Source organism: Barbatula barbatula (genome assembly GCF_947034865.1).
Source record: "Barbatula barbatula genome assembly, chromosome: 6".
NCBI lineage: Eukaryota > Metazoa > Chordata > Actinopteri > Cypriniformes > Nemacheilidae > Barbatula > Barbatula barbatula.
In genome coordinates, this window is record NC_136765.1 from 24,831,927 (window position 1) to 24,846,671 (window position 14,745).

The 14,745-nt window shown below is 39.5% G+C and overlaps 1 protein-coding gene across 1 annotated transcript; it reads left to right on the top strand.

Moving 5' to 3' along the window:
- The first annotated feature begins 489 nt into the window (after window positions 1–489).
- rp1l1a (rp1 like 1a) lies at window positions 490–13,825 on the top strand. Its single transcript, XM_079457876.1, has 4 exons — window positions 490–731; window positions 4,078–4,699; window positions 6,619–6,775; window positions 7,012–13,825. Exons 2-4 carry the CDS (start codon window positions 4,100–4,102, stop codon window positions 12,276–12,278), a joined length of 6,024 nt encoding a protein of 2,007 aa, XP_079314002.1. The 5' UTR covers window positions 490–731; window positions 4,078–4,099; the 3' UTR covers window positions 12,279–13,825.
- The last annotated feature ends 920 nt before the right edge of the window (window positions 13,826–14,745 follow it).

The following is a 14,745-nucleotide window of genomic DNA, read 5'->3' on the forward strand; positions in this document are numbered from 1 at the left end:
TGATATGCAAAGGACATATTGTGGGATTTAATAATAATATTTGATCTTTATTATCAGAGCGTGCCAACATTATGATAGTACATTATGAGCTGTCAATCTTTCCAATATTTGTATTAAAGGGATAGAAAATTTAGCTCAGTCGTAGCTGTTTTGTGTCCTTTCGACAGGTGTCAAAGGGTCTGTGTTGTTTGGTTACCGATGAAAGAATGATCTTCGTCTTGGGTATCTCTGTAAGTTAGGGAGATTTGTGCTTATTTGAACTTTACCAAATTGCAGTGCAAAATACACTGTTGCATTATGCATGCGAGCCAATGCACACATGCGGTGCATGCGACTGTATTTCATTTGGTGAGCTCATTTTTGGACCGCTAAGAGTTCATTTGGTTTGACACAGATGGCCACACAGTATAATCCTCTTTGTGAGGAGTCTCTCTCCTCCTCCTCCTCCTCCTCCTCTGCAGACGAAGGTCTGCTCGTGATAATTATCCTAATGTAGTGAATGACTGTGGATAGACAACATGCAGCTGCGGCGTGTCTGTGGCTCATCGGCATGGGTGGGAAGTGACATTCCTCAGCATGTTTTTAGATGGTGTGGCCGCATCGCTCTCACCTGCGTGAGCCAGAGAAAAGAGGCTTCTTCGTGTTAAATGAACCTGTTGAATTCTTTCACTGGATTTCTTGTCTGAGTTTGGAAGCTCAGCAGTCGAGGAGAAGGAATCTCTACTTACGGGGTAAGCCAATGAGCCCTTAGATGCGATGTGTGGAATTAGGACAGGATGTATTAGCTGGACATATATCTGTTAAGGCCTGTTTCAGCGTGTTTGTGTATCATAAGAGTTTAGCGAAGAACATGCGTTAAACTTTGAATAAGCAATGCACATTCGCATGCAATAGTTATTCAATTCCATAGTTGACTGATAAACTGATGCATTGCTGATGCGAATGTCTAACTACACCAGGCTTACAGATCTTACAGGCTGATGCATTTCTCAATATGTAGCAATGTTATGGTTATTTTCGGATCAGATTTGATGGTTTTATGTGTAAAGATGATTATCCTGTGGCTTTTGTCTACTTGTCCTGCTCATAGTGCAACTCTCTTTATTATGTTCAAAAATAAAGAAGACTATTATGATATACAATATCTGCTTTCTTTCTTTCTTTCTTTCTATGTTTTATATTTTAAGCTCTGTGTTTATTCGTGTGAATGGTCATAATCTGCTGTGTTTTACGCATGTATCCCACGAGTCTGAAATGTTTTGGCATCAGTGCCAGGATCTGACAGTGTGGCATCACAGGTTTCTCCCGCCGGGACTCAGTTGCTGATCATGTGTAACACATTCAACTGTTAACTCAACCTCAGAGGTTTTACAGTTTTCTCATTAGTGTCAAATTATGTGTACACCTCTCAAAGTGATTTGGCAGGTCATTAGCTCCAATTATAACTTGTTAGATAGCACCAATGAGCAGTAAGAACAGAATAATATTCCCTCATGCTTATAAACCTTCCAGCAGTTGCTCATATTATGTAGCAAACCTGCAGGGCATTTATGTATCGGTGTTTATTCATGGGGTTTGTGACTGACTCATAAACAAACGTTGCTGAGCATGCGCACGTTCGTGGGCTTTAACTTCCGGTACACATTCGCAAACAATAGAGCGCCTGTAGATTATTTCTGAAAACAAGCAACAGAAATTGAGAAGAACTATTACATTGCTAAAGTTGTCTTTCTGATATTTTGAATTTAGACTGCGACACTGAGCTTAACCGCTTGATGTCAATGTACAATACGCTTTCTTTAAATGTGACCAAACTACAGGATAAAGAAATTGTTTATTTAATAAACAAATATTTGTATACAATTATTATACAATAAAATATAAATTAATTAATATTAACATTACATGAATTAAATGAACTATAAATAGTTATATTATTAGACAAATAAACGTCCAAAATGTTCAAAAGGAATACGTCAACTTTTTTTTGGAATATGCAAATTAATCCGTTGTTTTTCTGACTCATGACGCAGCGTGCAATGGCAGTTGGTTAGTTTTCCCTTTCCACTTCCGGCAAAGTGATGTAACCTTATTCCCTACGCCGTTCGCAATGCCCTTTGAACTGAACATGCTCCCACCGGTTTGGCCTCTCACGTAAGATAGCGGAAAACCCTGTGAAGTCCACTTCACAGTCCACTTGGAATGCACCTACAGTCATGTCAATCACCACATTCATAGAATATATATGCCATATGCTGTTTGCAAATGATGAGCTTTTTAGTTTGAAACACGAAAGGAACATTTATAAAGAATCTCTAGGAGACAAGGATGACTGTCAAGCCCCAAAAAGACAAAAAAGAAAGAGTATGTGTAGTAAATAACTACTTCTCAAAACTTTCATATGGCTTCAGAGTCTTCTTGGAATATAGAGCATGAGTCATATGGACTATTACATAGACTGTAATGGCACATTTATGGTGTCACTTTTAATGATTAATTGGGAGAGATCCATTAACATTGTTCTTTTGTGTCACAAAAGCTAAAAACCCATCATCTCGGTTTGAAATAAGAAAAGCATAAAATCCTCTTTGGGAGAACCTGACTTACAGCACGGATAAAGCGGAGTGAATTTGAGCGCTGATGCGTGGCTGAATGTTTCATGTCAATTTGTAAAATGTACACATGTTTTTATTGGGTTACATAAAGCTGAGCGTATCTTAACGCTGTTCTGCACATCTCTCTTTCCGCTCTTTATGTCTCGCTGTCGTGTGTTTAATGCTCCCGTATAGAGTTCAGTGAGATCTCAAGATGAGGAAAGGAGCTTTTCATTCTATCATTAGCTACCAAAGGATCTGATTAGCGACTCAGTTTCTGCCGCACTCGTGTTCTTGGATGATACCTGAAAAGCAAAATATTTTTGCTACTCAGATCATTTGTTCATGTTTAATGCTTTTTAGCATCATATATGATCATATATTTTGTGAATGTCAGTATACGTTCCATGTATTTTATTATACTATATATATAAGTACTTTGTTGTTTTACTGTGCACTTCTGGTCTTTGAAAGCATATAAAGACGATCATTCTTATAATTCTCTAAATAATTATTAAATTAGATTCGATTAGATTCAACTTTATTGTCATTACACATATACAAGTACAGTGTAACGAAATGTAGTTTAGGTCTAACCAGAAGTGCAGTTAGCAAGTGCAGGATATACAGTTAGAATAAATACAGAATACAATATGAGAGAATATAATACAGTGGGCATGGACTATACAAATATTTTGCAGTGGGAATGTTCTATGAAAATATGACAGTAGGTTTATACTATGAACAATATATACAGATGGCTATATACTATGAACATTAATGTACAGGTGGATATGAACAGATAATTTAGACTAAAATAGTGCAAGTGACTTAGGTATGCATAAATTATTGACATAATTATGCTTTTGCGGATGAGGTGTTCCTTTTTAAACTGGCCTTGGAGTCTGTCAAAGTATGGGTTAGTTATCTAAAACATTCATATGTACAAACTAAGTAGGAATGTACTGTACAGAATGTTATTTATTTTTTATTTATTTGTTTTGCTCTACTTGTGAGGCATAAAGGAGTGAAATAGCAATTTGGTGCAATTGTTTTATTTTATTTGTCATTTTATTGTCTTTTAAAACATCTAATGGCAGTCATAGGGTAGGCCTAATGCCTATGACTTCTGTTATTAAATGTTGGATTAAAGATCCTATAAAAGACTTAGAAGGAAATGTGACTGTTTCCTTTAGAACATCAGATTAACTTGTGTACTAATGCCTAGTTTCACCGTTGCTGAACGCATACTGCATAGGATAAAGATTCAAAGATATAATGTGCTATAGAAACAAACGTTTTGTTATAGTTTGGGAAAGATTGGCAGCACAGTTTGAAACACGTCTGCTGAAACTAAAGGACTGAAAACTAATTGAGATTTAATGATTTTGTGTTCTTTCCTGTAGGTTTAATTTTAAATGTTTGTTCATTGAAACTGTTTAGTTTCATATGATGACACTCGCATGTCCTCTTTACTCTGCAGTTTGACGTGACGTGGAGAAGAGATGCAGGGAGGCTCCTTCCAAGCTGAAACCCATAAAAATGCTCCAGCATCCTCCTTCAGCTCCGGTCTGACCACGACCACACCGGCCAAGAGAATCACTTTCTACAAGAGCGGCGACGCCCAGTTTAAAGGCGTCAAGATGGCCATCCACAAACGCAGCTTCAAATGCTTTGATGCATTATTAGATGACCTTTCCCAAAAGGTTCCTCTGCCTTTTGGCGTGCGTACCATCACGACCCCCCGGGGCACCCACTGCATTAAACATTTAGAGCAGTTAGAGGACAGAGGCTGTTACCTGTGCTCGGACCGCCACTACGCGAATCCAATCGACATCGAAGCTGCAGGGAAGAGGCCGACAGTCTGGCACCACAGTCATCCTCCCAACGCTCGCAGGAAACCCTCCCGACCCGAGGACGCCCCCTCTGGACACCAGCATCGTCACCCAAAAAGGATCGTACTTGTGAAGAACACTGATCCTGCAGTGAGACGTTCTGTCCTTCTGAGCAGAAGGACCGCACGCAGTCTGCGTGTCTTCATGGACGAAATTTCCGAGCTCATGCAATGTCATGTAAAGAAACTTTACACACTGGAGGGATGCAAGGTGAGAGAGGATTTTATTCATTTAGCCGCGTCAGGTGTTTTGGAAGGTGGTTCATTGATGTCTGTGGTATTATAATATGTTACGTTAGATCAGCAGATTTGATACACATCAAGAGCACTCCATAAGCATTCCCATAGATCTCAATAGCAGTTGCTTGGCTGCAGTCAATTGGGATGCTGCCAACCTTATAGCCAATCAGGAAACGATGATTGTGAAGCAATAACAAGAGCTTTGACTTAAGACCGCTTTACAACTGACAGGGAAATACACAGACAGCTAGGATCTCCACAATTCTCGCAAGCAAGCATATGGATCATGAATATTTTATGTGAAAATACTTTTTGACCACTTTGGAAGAATTAACGCTGGTCCAGAAGAATCTCCTGGAACGAATGTTTGAACAAAATACAACCGCCAGATCATTTGTAACCGAATCAAAATTTTACACATATATCTGTAAAATTTAACTATACTTAAAATGAAACCGGAAGTGCATCTGGACCAGTGTTTACATCATGCAAAATAGTAAAACATATTATGAATAATAATAGAAGAGAATAAATGTTAAATCGTAAACATATGTGTGTATAGTCATTTAGTATAGATCACAGATATTTCACTGTAAACATAGAAAAGGATTTAGGGGAGTGACCACACTTTTTTAGCCAATCAGAAACATTCTCAATCCGTCAGTCATTTTGTTGTTTATTTTCTGACCTTGGGTTGACTTTTTGGATTTGTGTTTAGATTAACTCATTAAACTTGCAGAGGTCAACAAAACAGCTGTATTTAGTTTATGTAAATGTTTTTATGCATCAATATTCTGCTGTTGTTCCAGGGAAGTGTCTGTTTGCTTGACTCAAGGTCTTTAGGCTTCACAGGGTTTGTTTTGTCAGTGACTGTAGTTGTGGGGCCATAAAGCTTAGAAAACCAAAATGATGCTGGACTGATATTAGATTTAATGAAACACAATGTAATGAGACGCTATGACTGTCATTAAAGGGAATCGTGTGAAATGTGTTTCAGTTGGCTAAATGTGATGGTAAACAGGAGGCTCCGGTCGCTGTGGATCTGCGTGTTATTTTACAGCCATAATGGATTAACAGCTTCTCATTTAAAACATTACATTTATTTCAGTAAAAATGGGATTTAATCCCGTTCAGAGCACAATGAAGGCTTCAGTCCTTAACCCAGGGAGCTGCCTGTCTAGAAAGCATTTTTTTGTGATCGTAGGAATTGTAGAGTAGCCATCAACAATATGCTGTATAGATAGGGTTCACGATGTTGTAGTGTTGATCTGTAGTATAACAAAGCAGTTTCTTTATGGTGATGATCCAGAAACCCCAAAATGGTTATTGCAAACTCTATTAACTTTAAACATATGATATATATTTTTCATATAAATTATACATTTAAATTTTTATTTATTTATTAATATTCTTAAATGTTAAAATATATATATATATATATATATATATATATATATATTACATATTATATTTGTATATTTCCTATATGATTTTATTTATAAAATAAATAGATTATATAAAGATATAGTTTTGCAACATACTTAATAATTAATCAAGAATTGCCTAATTGCTTGTGTTGAAAATATGATGTATTCAATAATAATAATTATTATTATTATTTGTAGAAATTGGTTATTTGATATTTTATTATTTTCCCAGTATACTCCCATATATATTTGTTGAGTGCAAACCTTATGAGTATAACATGTGTTATGTAATAATAATTTGTCCTCTATGTTAGTCGACTCATAAAAATACATTTCAGGATGTGCCCTTAGAAGGCAGCTGCTCATGTAGACAGACAGCATACAGTGATGTTGTTTGGAAGGGAGCTAATGAATATTTATCTTTTATGTCAGTTGGTTGATGTCTGTTCATTACTCTTCACAGATTGACAGTATTCAGAGTCTAATGCAGTGCCCCAGTGTGTTGGTGTGTGTGGGTCTAGAACCCTTCAGACCTCTGCTTGTGGACGAAAGACTCCCTGGAATGGGCACAAGGTCTCGGTCCAGCGTCTGCAGTGAAGGTCATGAAAGCAAAAAGAATGGTAAACACTAAATGAATCATTACAGTGATTAACTCTGTCTACCCACACATCTCTAATAATAGACAAAGAGTGCAACAAACAAATTGAATTTATTATACAACACTGATGGGTTAAGAGCCTTTTAAATAGGTTGTCGGTATGGAAAGGATGCTTTTATCTTTCATGAGGTCATTGGAATCATAATCAAAGTGAGAAAGGTATACCCACAGCTTTATTTTTTATTCTTTCTTTTACAGTTAACTTTGGCCTGGAGACAAAGAAAAGCATCATCCATCCCAGATCTGACTCCAGTAATAGGTCGACAAGATTCTCTCTTTCTTCAGAGAAGTCCTACCAGAATGGATTATGCATGACACCCCGACAGTCGGCCTGCATCAACACCTGCCCCTACGTTAAAGAAATGTCAGTGAACGATGACATTGAAAAGAGAGTGTTTGTTAACAAAGACGGCAGCCTTTCTGTTGAGATGAGAGTTCGTTTTCATCTCTTCAGCGACGAGACACTCCAGTGGTCCACTGAAATCAAAAAGTCATCGAGCAAACTGACCGAAAGCGGCTCTGCGAACGAAACTACCCAACGTTATCTTCGAGCTAAAGCTGAATGTTCAGAGCCAGACTCCATCTCTCCATCAGAGACGGCAAAACTCCATAAAAAGCATCTTGAGGAATCACTACGTCAAAACTGTTGCAACCACTGCCAAGACTATGACATATGGAAAAACCCCATGCACAAAGACCCAGGGGTCTGCAAATCAATGAGTTCCAGTGGATCGTCTCAGAAAATCAGGTGTAAAAAGATGTCGACAGATAGGACGCATGCGATTTTTTGTTCTAGCGAGGACTACACCGAGCATGTGGTGGAAAAGGCTTCATGCTTCGAGCAGACCGTGGAGGAAGGAGACACGAGAGTCGAGTACTGTGCGAGAAGTCGTTGCTGCAGTCGCAGTGAAGTATTAGCTTCTAAGAGCAGGAGGTTGTGTGAAGATGGCTGTGAGAGTAACGCTAAAAATGAATATTGTTATAGTGACATCAGAGAACCTGGCACTGATCTGTCTCCAGCGCAGCATTATGAGGTTACAGAAGAGCGGGCAGTCTCAGTGGTCAGCAACTCATCCAAAGTGCTTGAGTGTTTGAAGGATGATCAGGATGATGAATACGATGACCTGCCTCCAAGCGTCTCGAGAGCTTCGAACTGGTCTCAGAGTGACCATGTTGAAGGTGATGTTCAGTCCAAATGCATCCATTGTTGTGGCTGTCAGACGTCACCAAGATCTCATTTATCCCCCAGACCTCCTAGTAAAGTATCAAGTGGTGCTGTTCGCTCTTTACGGTCCAAAAAATACAGAACCACTTTAGTGGAGACAGATGGGCTGATACATCAGGCAGCGAGGACAGCACCCACAATCTCGAACGTGTCCTCCAGAACTCCCGCTTGTACCTCAAGTTCACCTGCATCTATTAGGCAGCGCCGGGCTAAGAAGGGAGCTAGAAGTATAATTTCCAGACACAGCCGAGCGTCCTGTAAACCTGAAGGCCAAATAAACCCCCCTACTGCCTCAGATGCTCTGGAGACATGTGAGGATGGAAAAGCGCAAGAAAACGGATGTATAAGTGCCATGTCAGTAAAGTCAAGTGTATGTTTGAGGTGTGGTGAATCTAAAGGACTAAGGAATCCAAAGGAGACAGAATTACAGAACGCAGAGAAAGGCGGTTCTTTATCAAATACAAATCCTCAGGAAAACTGTAAAGCTCTTAATAATTATAAATCAGATAGGGAACATTTTGAGACTGCACATTCTAAGCATTTAGATGCCTCTTCTACCTTAAACAACTCAAAACTATCAAGCAGCATCGGTCATGAAAAGTGTCCTGAAGTAGAAACCTCTGAAGAAAGAGCCAAGAGTAGCATGTCAACAAAATCTGCATCTGCAGAGTCGACCAAATCAAAGCCAAGCTGCATCATTTTAGATGGGGAACCAACACCAACATGTCTGTCAGAAGCGAAATCAGATAGTGCCACGTCCAATAAATCAAACCCGGCCTTTGAATGTCGACCCCTTGCATCAGGAGAGACAAAGAGCTTTGTCAAAATGTGTTGTAAACTTATAGAGACTAAAGCCACTGAAGATTTTAGTTCTGCTGATGTTCAAAGTGACAATGAAGAGGGATCATGTAAAACTCATCTGAAGTCAAATGAATCATCAAAACATTCACACATTCAGAAAAAAGACAGCAATGGCAACGTTTCCACCACTGAATTGAAGTGGAGAGTGCCTAGTGAAATGTCAAACACTTCAAGTGCATCTTGTAAGTCTGACAAATCAAGCCACAACCTTCCAGAAACCACGGTTACCTTTGTACCTGAAAAAGCAGATGACTGTGACACTCCGAAAATTGTGTCAAAGAGAGCCACTAGCGCAATGTCTCATACCTTCATCAAAATAAAAAACCCTGATGCTCCTGTTTCCCAAGAGATAAACGCAGAGGAAGAAGACCAAGGCATGACACAGAATGCCTTAACTGTGACCTCTCCATCAGCTCGAAGGTCACAGTCCCCAAGTAGATCAAAATCAACCAAGACTAAAGTTAAGGAGAGGAACAGCAGAGAAACAAGTGGAATGAAAGTCAACTCCAAAGTCTCCTCACGATTGCAAAGATCCAGTAAATGTCATTGTCACAGCTCCTCAGTAAGTCATATAGGAGAGTCCAAGACCCAAAAAGAGGGAGTCGAAGATGAATCCGAAAGAGTTTTGAGTAAAACGTCTGGAAAATCACATCTGTCAGCTCAATCACATGTAAATAACATGAAGTCTTTTTGCAGCCAGTTGGATGAGCTTTTGAGCCCAACGTCCATAGCATCTGTCTCTCTTGGACTGCCTGAAGAACACAAGTGTGATGACTTTGAAGAACAGCCTACCAATGACATCACAGAGGATGCTAGATGTAAGTTAGAGGTTGTAAACTATGTGGATGTTGACGAAAGGCCAAAGACGGCGAAATCTGTGAGATCTCAAATATCAGAAAAGTCACATTACAGTTCGTGCAAGACTCCTTTGCAAACCCTCTCACCCGTCTCAGCCGAAAAAGTCAAATCAGCATATATGAAGACAAGCAACAACATCAGATCCTCCTCCAATGTTTCACCATCATCTTCACCTAACAAGTCACCAGGAAGTACTAAAACTGCAACTGTGAAAGAACATGACACCATCCGAACGGAAATGTCTGAAACGGACAAAGCATCCAACAAACAATCCTTAAAACATCACAGTGAAAGATCCTCTGAACAAACTACACCACCAAGCGATTGTTTAGCTTCTTTAAAAGCTTCTCAATGTTCAGAGAATTCCAAAAAAGAGACATCTAAACATTCTTCAAAATACAATGGCCTCAATATCTGTGATGAAGACAATAATGGAAGCCTTAAAAAATCCAAGAGATCTGTGAAAGAAGACGCATCCAAGCCAAATTCAGTAGTGATGTTTGACATTTCCCAAACGTGTACAAGTGTGCCACAAGAAAAGGAAAACAAGCATAAAGCATCAATCATAAATCCTGATTCAAGCGATGCCGTTTTATCACAAGCTCTTTCAGCAGCTGACCTCTTAAGAGAAATCACTGCCAATGCAAGACCAGTGAGAAGAGAATCAAAGTCAATCGCCTCCAGCAAAAACATTGACATGGTCGAGAAAATAAAGGAGAGTAAAAGTGAAAGAAGCATCAGGAGCAAACAGAGGAAAGTTATGATCAGCTATGCATCGGAACACAACAATGAGGAACCATATTCCATCATGCCATCATGCCTGCCGAACGCTTCCCTAACAGAAGTTGTCAATGACTGGCTTATGAACAATCCAATTCACGGCCATGCGTATGAGATGGACGTTGAATTCACTGAAAATACTGAGATTCAAGGTGAGGAAGAAGGTCCGGGGGACAAAAGTGAAGCACCTGGAAACATAACTGAACTTCCTCTTGAGGAGGAAGTTCAGATGGAGAATAAGATTACACAGTCGTGTGATGAACGACCACAGGTTGAATCAAGTGAATTGGATAAACAGTGTCCTTCTTCTGTTCAGGTCATGAAAGTCTTACTGGGTCCGAAACTAGACAGATGCAGCAGTTTGCCTGAGGTTTCACCTGTGTATGGAAGAAAGCTGAGCCGGTCAGCGCAGGGGTTGCTTGACTGCCTTGCAAATTTACAATTGATTGAGTCAGACCCTACAAATGAAAAACATCCTAAATACCATGAAGTCATGACCATCTTACAATCGCTTTGGCTCCAGGAGCCTTCTGATGACGAACCAAATAATCAAACCAAGCAAGAACATCAGTCAGGGGAAGATGAATTTAACCTGCAGTCTTCATCTGGTGTTGATGTAAGCAGCTGCTCCATGGGGTCTGTTAAAGGAAACATGAGTGGCGTAGTAGAAAAATCAGAGACAGCACATGGTAAAATATCACCAATTCCAGAACAGCAGGCTTCAAATAAAGATAAAGAGGAGTCTTTGATGGAGAATGGGAACACGGCTGCCACATGTGAAGAAACATCCAACATTTCAAATCCAACAACTCCAGACATTACAGATCGAGTTCAAGGGAGTCCAGAGAACAAAGACAGTCAAGAAAGTACCATTATACCTGCTGTTGAAGATGTTCAGAGCGTTGAGAATAAAGATGAATCAGATCAAACACAGCAGGCATCTTCTAACAAAAGCTCAGGGAATGACATGACAGAAAACACAAGTTCAGGAACTCCACCATCTCTTCAAAGAGCTCCGCTTGCTAAAAGAATCTCACAAGACCCGGATCCCGTCTGGGTGCTGAGTCTACTAAAAAAACTAGAGAAGCAGTTTATGTTACATTATGTGGACGCAATGGCCGAGTTCAAAGTGAAGTGGGATTTGGATGACAGTGAGATGCTCAACGCAATGATCAGTGAACTGAAAGAAGAAGTACACAAACGCATTCAATCGAGCATCACTTGTGAGCTGAAAAAAATCCAGACTAGGGCTGGCAGGGGTCCGAGACCACCTGGAAACGCTCTGTCACGAGAGTCTGCCATCAAAACCGAACAGAGACGAAGACGTCTTCGGGTGATGCGCAACAAGTCTATCACTTTCTCAAGGAGTCAGGAGAATTTCACAGCATCTGGCACAGAAAACAGCGATCAGCGGAGCGATGACGAATACTGCCCGTGTGATGCCTGCATGAAGAGGAAGATGGTGTCCAGAGTGGCCCAACGGGCTGAGGTTTTCAGCTCCGCCCCTGTCATGATGGAATTTGATTTGAGAAAAATACTGATGATGAAAAAGGATCCAGTTAAACCTGCAGAACAGAAGGTAAAAGATCAAGACACGTCCAAAGGGACCGGTACACGTGAAGATAACAACTTAGATGTGCTTCATGAAGAAGGGGAGAAAGGGAATGGTGACGTCAGAGGCTGTAACAATGCAGATGTAGACAATGTTTGTGTTTGTGAAGACCATGAGAGAAAAGATTAAAAATCTGATGAGAATGATGGTGAAGAAGTGGAAGAAAAGAAAGCCGAATGTATTCAGGAGGATGCTGAAAAAGATGTAAATGCAACAGAAGAGGATGATGAGAAGAAAGATGAAGACATTGCAGAGGTTGGAAATGTGGAAAAAGCTGTGGATGCTGAGGACAACAGAGACAGAGAAAAACAGGGGAACAACAGAGAAGACAACAGAAACTGATGGGGACACAGAGTTGCACGAGGAGGACAAAACCTCTAAAGGATGAGGCTGAAGAAACCAAAAATTGGGAGGACCAACCTACAACAGATTGTGAATCTGAGTCAAATAAAGGTGATCTTTCTAAAATTAATGACGATGAAAAAGAACAACAAAATGAGATGAACGATGATGGACACCAGAGGATGAAGCAGAAAAAGATAAAGAAAAGGGTGAGGACCAACCCAAGACATCAAGAGTCAACATCCAGGTGGGGTCAGACAAGACTTAGAAAATGAAACGACAAACATGATTCTACTGAGGAAGCTTTTACTTAAGATACAGAGAAAGACAAATCTGCTGAAGGCAGTGGTGTCGATTCTGAAATGACGAGAACATCGATGTAATCCCAACCGGGATCGGTGGAGAACTGTACGAATCAGCAAGCTAAACTACATGTTTCATGGAGAGCTTTGAAAGTCAAGGAGACAGTGTGGTTGTGATCACCAAACAACCACCGTACAAAGAGAGCCATGAGTTACATGGACGAGATTACCAGAAAGACATTAGCAATGGGGTGAGGGAATGGCAGATCTCACCTAAGATAAAAAACAAGACCTATAGACAAAATAAACTAAAGGACAGTGAAATTCTGATGAAGGGAAAATAAGTTTTAACATCTCAATTGATGATCTCTTATGTGAAGGACTTTTCCTTTGATTACTAACGTTTTTGGACTTCAATGTTTGGCTAGTCTGATTTTTCATCTACTGCTGTGAGAACATTTTAAAGACATTTCTGTGAAAAATAGATCAAAGGCTATTGTATATTTTTGAGTTGTTTCAACCCACTGTTGGGTAAAATATGAACAAACCCAACCGTTGGGTTAAAATGTCTTGGTTTGATCCATCCAAGGGTTAAAACAAACCAACATTTTTATGTCAGTGTTCTTGATGTAGTAATAAAGCACATTGTACTGATAAATGTTGAAATCTCAGGGTGCTGAAAGATTTTATATGCTGTAGCCTATTCCCCCAAACCTCACTTAAGGTTAGTATTGCATACATTACAGCCACAATTAGTCTACATGCATTATTATATTAAGAAAACAAATGATGTAATGATATGTTAACATAAATATGTTAAATAATGAGGTATTGTCCTCATTTTGCATGAAATCTGCAGGATTTTTCTATAATTGTGGACGTCAGTATGTTGTAAAGTCACATGATGTTTTGATGCTGATTGATATGGTATCTTTAAAACATATCGCTATGTCTGGTTGGTAAAGAATTTTTGACCAATGGTTCCTTTGTGTTGCTGTTTTTAACTGGAACATTGAATAAATGCTAAACTCTGAGCGGATCGCTTGTTGTTTCGGTACGTCAACACAGTAAACGCGCAATCGAAATATTGTTTAGTCTGGGTTAGAGGTTTGTTTTTGAACTGTTTATCCTTAGGACAGAAGTGTGGAGTTTTATTGAACATAACTTATGTGCATTCATGCATTACTGTGACAGTAAGCTCGATACTCACATAGCCGAGAGCTTCCTTAAAATATCCCATTAAACCAGTTGACTTATTTTAACTGTCTACTGTTTCCATTCACATGTTTACTTTAACTTGCTACGCAAGAGCCTCTGTTCATCGCTACATACTGTATTGTGAGGATGGTCAACTTTGGCATCTCAAACCTTGTGGGTCAAGAATGATGACCATAGGAACCAGCCAGAATAATAACTTTTGCACATATACATTTTTTATGGAACTCATGACTGGGGTATTGTTGAACGTACTAGGTTTTGTCATTTGCTATCGATCTGTGCATTGATTTGCAAATAAACACACTTGTAAAAGACGGCAACAGAGTCAAGCAGGCCGAACAGTTCTTGCGTCATCGTAATCTTCTTGCTTTCGCAATGGGTGGATATCTTTAGTGGTTCAGAGGATTGAGGTCACCCTGCACCAGTAGCATCACTTTAATCTAGTATGACTATTAGTTAATGCTATAAAATGTATGTTCAACAACAGTGTATACTTAAAACATAACATTTAATCTAGATTAGCCTCAACATGACAAAGTTTTTCACGGCATTCTTGGTGTTTTGAACCCTGGTGTTTGAAAGCACGCCTGCAGGTGTCAAACATTCATCGTGTGAGAATTAGATTGTGTAAAAGTATTTGTTCTTGGTGACATGACAGGGAATTATTTAAAGCTGTTCAAACATTGTTGTTATATACAAAAGTCGCTTGAAATGTTTTCAGAACGAAGAAGGAA